Source organism: Drosophila virilis, chromosome 6 (assembly GCF_030788295.1).
Source record: "Drosophila virilis strain 15010-1051.87 chromosome 6, Dvir_AGI_RSII-ME, whole genome shotgun sequence".
NCBI lineage: Eukaryota > Metazoa > Arthropoda > Insecta > Diptera > Drosophilidae > Drosophila > Drosophila virilis.
Window position 1 is genome coordinate 331600 of NC_091548.1, and position 6747 is coordinate 338346.

General features: G+C 43.0%; 2 protein-coding genes across 2 annotated transcripts; both read left to right on the forward strand.

The window, feature by feature from the left end:
* The first annotated feature begins 702 nt into the window (after nucleotides 1-702).
* On the forward strand, nucleotides 703-2126 carry LOC138911444 (uncharacterized). Its single transcript, XM_070210650.1, has 3 exons — nucleotides 703-872; nucleotides 928-1104; nucleotides 1820-2126. Exons 1-3 carry the CDS (start codon nucleotides 703-705, stop codon nucleotides 2124-2126), a joined length of 654 nt encoding a protein of 217 aa, XP_070066751.1.
* Nucleotides 2127-5283: 3157 nt separating this feature from the next.
* LOC138911445 (uncharacterized) lies at nucleotides 5284-5792 on the forward strand. Its single transcript, XM_070210651.1, has 2 exons — nucleotides 5284-5381; nucleotides 5486-5792. Exons 1-2 carry the CDS (start codon nucleotides 5284-5286, stop codon nucleotides 5790-5792), a joined length of 405 nt encoding a protein of 134 aa, XP_070066752.1.
* Nucleotides 5793-6747: the final 955 nt, after the last annotated feature.

Genomic DNA, 6747 nt, shown 5'->3' on the forward strand with positions numbered 1-6747 from the left:
ATTTTAGTGTGCCAAGCCCGTGGCCACTAAGAAAAGAAAATATTCCTGAGTGTCCTATCCTAGAGAAATTCGAAAATGAATGTGGTACACGTTGCCCTGAGTCCCTTTCAGGCACAGACCTGCGAAAGCAATTGACCACACATACCGCTTTGTTCAACGTTAAGGACATTCAAATTGATTATTTGGCGAGCTTAATGGGTGATCATAAAGATATTCATAAAAATTACTATCGTGTTGCTGCCTCTGTAGCGGGGTGACCCAAGTTTCTCAATTACTTATGTCAACAATGAACATGGAAGAGGAAAATGCTGAAATTGCAGATGCTAATCTCGAGAGTGAGTTAATTTATTTAGCCCGTCTGTTGCGAAGAAAATTTTAATAATCGCTGCAAGTTTTGGACCTGGAACTGTCATATTCGGAATACTTCAATAGAAGTTTTTCAAGTATCGGAACTTCGATACAGTAGAAGATACATTCAGTATTTAAGAAATTAGTAATGGTTTTGGCGACCTATACATATTTAAAATATTTTGATGGCGGGACCTCGGCCCGAGTTTTTTTTTTAAATTAATAGATTAAAACAATCTAATTTAATACTTATATTGCTTATTTTATTTAAGCAAAATATTAAATAAAATATTTTTCAACTGTTTATTTAAACGAGCCCGAACCTCGACCACGCCAACATAAATATTTAAAAACATGCGCATTCGGACGGTATCAGACGAAGCAGCGCTGGTTATCGCAGGGATGATCCGCACAGCAGCAAGGATGCAAAGCATGGAACGATGGCAAGCACGTTGGGATCGCTCATCTAAAGGACGCTGGACACATAGGCTAATCCCAAACTTGGAAGCCTGGATAAGCCGCAAGTATGGTAATACTAATTTTTACTTAACGCAGCCTATTTGGCCATGGATGCTTCAGAAGCTACTTGAAGCGATTCGGCCACGATAACACAGACGAGTGTTCTTGGTGCGGCAGTGAAATCGCAGAGGACGCCAACCACACCATCTTTGAATGTGGAAGGTTCTCAGTGAACAGGCAGGGCCTGGAGGACAACTTGAGGAGACCTATCACGGTGGACAACTTGGTCAGGAACAAGTTGAAGACCGCACAAAAATGGGAAGCTACCTACACTTTTGCAGCAGAAGTGATGCTGGAACTCAGGAGAGTTGAGCGCAATAGATGGAGAGCGGAGGAAGTTTAGGTGGCAACAACATGCCTGTGAAGCAATGCTTTGCGGCCGTTCCGCAGGCAATCCACGCCACCTAATCATCACGTACCCCCCTCCTCCTCTATGTAATCTTGCTTCCTGGAACTGTCATATTCGGAATACTTCAATAGAAGTTTTTCAAGTATCGGAACTTCGATACAGTAGAAGATACATTCAGTATTTAAGAAATTAGTAATGGTTTTGGCGACCTATCCATATTTAAAATATTTTGCTGGCGGGACCTCGGCCCGAGTTTTTTTTTTAAATTAATAGATTAAAACAATCTAATTTAATACTTATATTGCTTATTTTATTAAAGCAAAATATTAAATAAAATATTTTTCAACTGTTTATTTAAACGAGCCCGAACCTCGACCACGCCAACATAAATATTTAAAAACATGCGCATTCCGGACGGTATCAGACGAAGCAGCGCTGGTTATCGCAGGGATGATCCGCACAGCAGCAAGGATGCAAAGCATGGAACGATGGCAAGCACGTTGGGATCGCTCATCTAAAGGACGCTGGACACATAGGCTAATCCCAAACTTGGAAGCCTGGATAAGCCGCAAGTATGGTAATACTAATTTTTACTTAACGCAGCCTATTTGGCCATGGTTGCTTCAGAAGCTACTTGAAGCGATTCGGCCACGATAACACAGACGAGTGTTCTTGGTGCGGCAGTGAAATCGCAGAGGACGCCAACCACACCATCTTTGAATGTGGAAGGTTCTCAGTGAACAGGCAGGGCCTGGAGGACAACTTGAGGAGACCTATCACGGTGGACAACTTGGTCAGGAACAAGTTGAAGACCGCACAAAAATGGGAAGCTACCTACACTTTTGCAGCAGAAGTGATGCTGGAACTCAGGAGAGTTGAGCGCAATAGATGGAGAGCGGAGGAAGTTTAGGTGGCAACAACATGCCTGTGAAGCAATGCTTTGCGGCCGTTCCGCAGGCAATCCACGCCACCTAATCATCACGTACCCCCCTCCTCCTCTATGTAATCTTGCTTCCTGGAACTGTCATATTCGGACTACTTCAATAGAAGTTTTTCAAGTATCGGAACTTCGATACAGTAGAAGATACATTCAGTATTTAAGAAATTAGTAATGGTTTTGGCGACCTATCCATATTTAAAATATTTTGCTGGCGGGACCTCGGCCCGAGTTTTTTATTTAACTTAATAGATTAAGACAATCTAATTTAATACTTATATTGCTTATTTTATTTAAGCAAAATATTAAATAAAATATTTTTCAACTGTTTATTTAAACGAGCCCGAACCTCGACCACGCCAACATAAATATTTAAAAACATGCGCATTCCGGACGGTATCAGACGAAGCAGCGCTGGTTATCGCAGGGACGATCCGCACAGCAGCAAGGATGCAAAGCATGGAACGATGGCAACCACGTTGGGATCGCTCATCTAAAGGACGCTAGACACATAGACTAATCCCAAACTTGGAAGCCTGGATAAGCCGCAAGTATGGTAATACTAATTTTTACTTAACGCAGCCTATTTGGCCATGGATGCTTCAGAAGCTACTTGAAGCGATTCGGCCACGATAACACAGACGAGTGTTCTTGGTGCGGCAGTGAAATCGCAGAGGACGCCAACCACACCATCTTTGAATGTGGAAGGTTCTCAGTGAACAGGCAGGGCCTGGAGGACAACTTGAGGAGACCTATCACGGTGGACAACTTGGTCAGGAACAAGTTGAAGACCGCACAAAAATGGGAAGCTACCTACACTTTTGCAGCAGAAGTGATGCTGGAACTCAGGAGAGTTGAGCGCAATAGATGGAGAGCGGAGGAAGTTTAGGTGGCAACAACATGCCTGTGAAGCAATGCTTTGCGGCCGTTCCGCAGGCAATCCACGCCACCTAATCATCACGTACCCCCCTCCTCCTCTATGTAATCTTGCTTCCTGGAACTGTCATATTCGGAATACTTCAATAGAAGTTTTTCAAGTATCGGAACTTCGATACAGTAGAAGATACATTCAGTATTTAAGAAATTAGTAATGGTTTTGGCGACCTATCCATATTTAAAATATTTTGATGGCGGGACCTCGGCCCGAGTTTTTTTTTTAAATTAATAGATTAAAACAATCTAATTTAATACTTATATTGCTTATTTTATTTAAGCAAAATATTAAATAAAATATTTTTCAACTGTTTATTTAAACGAGCCCGAACCTCGACCACGCCAACATAAATATTTAAAAACATGCGCATTCCGGACGGTATCAGACGAAGCAGCGCTGGTTATCGCAGGGACGATCCGCACAGCAGCAAGGATGCAAAGCATGGAACGATGGCAAGCACGTTGGGATCGCTCATCTAAAGGACGCTGGACACATAGGCTAATCCCAAACTTGGAAGCCTGGATAAGCCGCAAGTATGGTAATACTAATTTTTACTTAACGCAGCCTATTTGGCCATGGATGCTTCAGAAGCTACTTGAAGCGATTCGGCCACGATAACACAGACGAGTGTTCTTGGTGCGGCAGTGAAATCGCAGAGGACGCCAACCACACCATCTTTGAATGTGGAAGGTTCTCAGTGAACAGGCAGGGCCTGGAGGACAACTTGAGGAGACCTATCACGGTGGACAACTTGGTCAGGAACAAGTTGAAGACCGCACAAAAATGGGAAGCTACCTACACTTTTGCAGCAGAAGTGATGCTGGAACTCAGGAGAGTTGAGCGCAATAGATGGAGAGCGGAGGAAGTTTAGGTGGCAACAACATGCCTGTGAAGCAATGCTTTGCGGCCGTTCCGCAGGCAATCCACGCCACCTAATCATCACGTACCCCCCTCCTCCTCTATGTAATCTTGCTTCCTGGAACTGTCATATTCGGAATACTTCAATAGAAGTTTTTCAAGTATCGGAACTTCGATACAGTAGAAGATACATTCAGTATTTAAGAAATTAGTAATGGTTTTGGCGACCTATCCATATTTAAAATATTTTGCTGGCGGGACCTCGGCCCGAGTTTTTTTTTTTAAATTAATAGATTAAAACAATCTAATTTAATACTTATATTGCTTATTTTATTAAAGCAAAATATTAAATAAAATATTTTTCAACTGTTTATTTAAACGAGCCCGAACCTCGACCACGCCAACATAAATATTTAAAAACATGCGCATTCCGGACGGTATCAGACGAAGCAGCGCTGGTTATCGCAGGGATGATCCGCACAGCAGCAAGGATGCAAAGCATGGAACGATGGCAAGCACGTTGGGATCGTTCATCTAAAGGACGCTGGACACATAGGCTAATCCCAAACTTGGAAGCCTGGATAAGCCGCAAGTATGGTAATACTAATTTTTACTTAATGCAGCCTATTTGGCCATGGTTGCTTCAGAAGCTACTTGAAGCGATTCGGCCACGATAACACAGACGAGTGTTCTTGGTGCGGCAGTGAAATCGCAGAGGACGCCAACCACACCATCTTTGAATGTGGAAGGTTCTCAGTGAACAGGCAGGGCCTGGAGGACAACTTGAGGAGACCTATCACGGTGGACAACTTGGTCAGGAACAAGTTGAAGACCGCACAAAAATGGGAAGCTACCTACACTTTTGCAGCAGAAGTGATGCTGGAACTCAGGAGAGTTGAGCGCAATAGATGGAGAGCGGAGGAAGTTTAGGTGGCAACAACATGCCTGTGAAGCAATGCTTTGCGGCCGTTCCGCAGGCAATCCACGCCACCTAATCATCACGTACCCCCCTCCTCCTCTATGTAATCTTGCTTCCTGGAACTGTCATATTCGGAATACTTCAATAGAAGTTTTTCAAGTATCGGAACTTCGATACAGTAGAAGATACATTCAGTATTTAAGAAATTAGTAATGGTTTTGGCGACCTATCCATATTTAAAATATTTTGCTGGCGGGACCTCGGCCCGAGTTTTTTTTTTTAAATTAATAGATTAAAACAATCTAATTTAATACTTATATTGCTTATTTTATTTAAGCAAAATATTAAATAAAATATTTTTCAACTGTTTATTTAAACGAGCCCGAACCTCGACCACGCCAACATAAATATTTAAAAACATGCGCATTCCGGACGGTATCAGACGAAGCAGCGCTGGTTATCGCAGGGACGATTCGCACAGCAGCAAGGATGCAAAGCATGGAACGATGGCAAGCACGTTGGGATCGCTCATCTAAAGGACGCTGGACACATAGGCTAATCCCAAACTTGGAAGCCTGGATAAGCCGCAAGTATGGTAATACTAATTTTTACTTAACGCAGCCTATTTGGCCATGGATGCTTCAGAAGCTACTTGAAGCGATTCGGCCACGATAACACAGACGAGTGTTCTTGGTGCGGCAGTGAAATCTCAGAGGACGCCAACCACACCATCTTTGAATGTGGAAGGTTCTCAGTGAACAGGCAGGGCCTGGAGGACAACTTGAGGAGACCTATCACGGTGGACAACTTGGTCAGGAACAAGTTGAAGACCGCACAAAAATGGGAAGCTACCTACACTTTTGCAGCAGAAGTGATGCTGGAACTCAGGAGAGTTGAGCGCAATAGATGGAGAGCGGAGGAAGTTTAGGTGGCAACAACATGCCTGTGAAGCAATGCTTTGCGGCCGTTCCGCAGGCAATCCACGCCACCTAATCATCACGTACCCCCCTCCTCCTCTATGTAATCTTGCTTCCCAAACAAAAATTGAAACATGCCGCTTACCTTCGTTGATATATCAGCTGTTTATGTTTACGGTATTTTACCATTTTTCAAACATCGGTAGAAATCTCGATAAATCATCGTAAAAAACTCAATATGTTCCGCGCGAATTTACACATTTCTCAAAAATGTGGCCTTTTTGAATGATGTTTGAAATGTGTTTTCTTATCTGGAAACGCACAGGGCGCATTTGTAGGGACCAACTGGCACAAAAATTTATCATTTCATCCCATTACACCAGCACCCGTTCACAGTCAAAAAAGTCACCGAAATATTATGCATGCATCCCATCGTAGTCGCTATTTGCTTTCGCACGACGCTGCATGATTTCGCTATCTCAGCGTCGGTGCGTTTCTTCACTCGCACTTTCGTGAGAATGAAGGAATGCTCGATAGATCAGGCCAAATCACCGTTATAATTTAGATGTGGTGAATAATAATTGTGTTTGTATTTGTGTTTTTGCTGAAATTGAAGAAAAGCAGAAGGTCCGATTGCCACGCTTCGTTCTTTTTATTTCGACAATGGAACAAGGAAGTCACATATTTTGAGCACGCATAAATCATAGTAATTAACGGTGCAGTGGCTGTACACCGCTTCGGATTTTTAAGGGCATATCGAGCCCAACTCTTTTTAAAAGTCCCCAGTGCTCATACAGTTCGCGTTCAGCAGATGTTATTCGCTTTTAATTAATCAAGCGCGTAATTCTGAATAAACCCCTGTTTTTAGTGGATAAAATCTTACTTAGCTACCGGCCAGCCATTGCGCAACGACGCGTTCGTGTATTCATATATATATACACATATAAATTCACCGTGGCTGGTCGG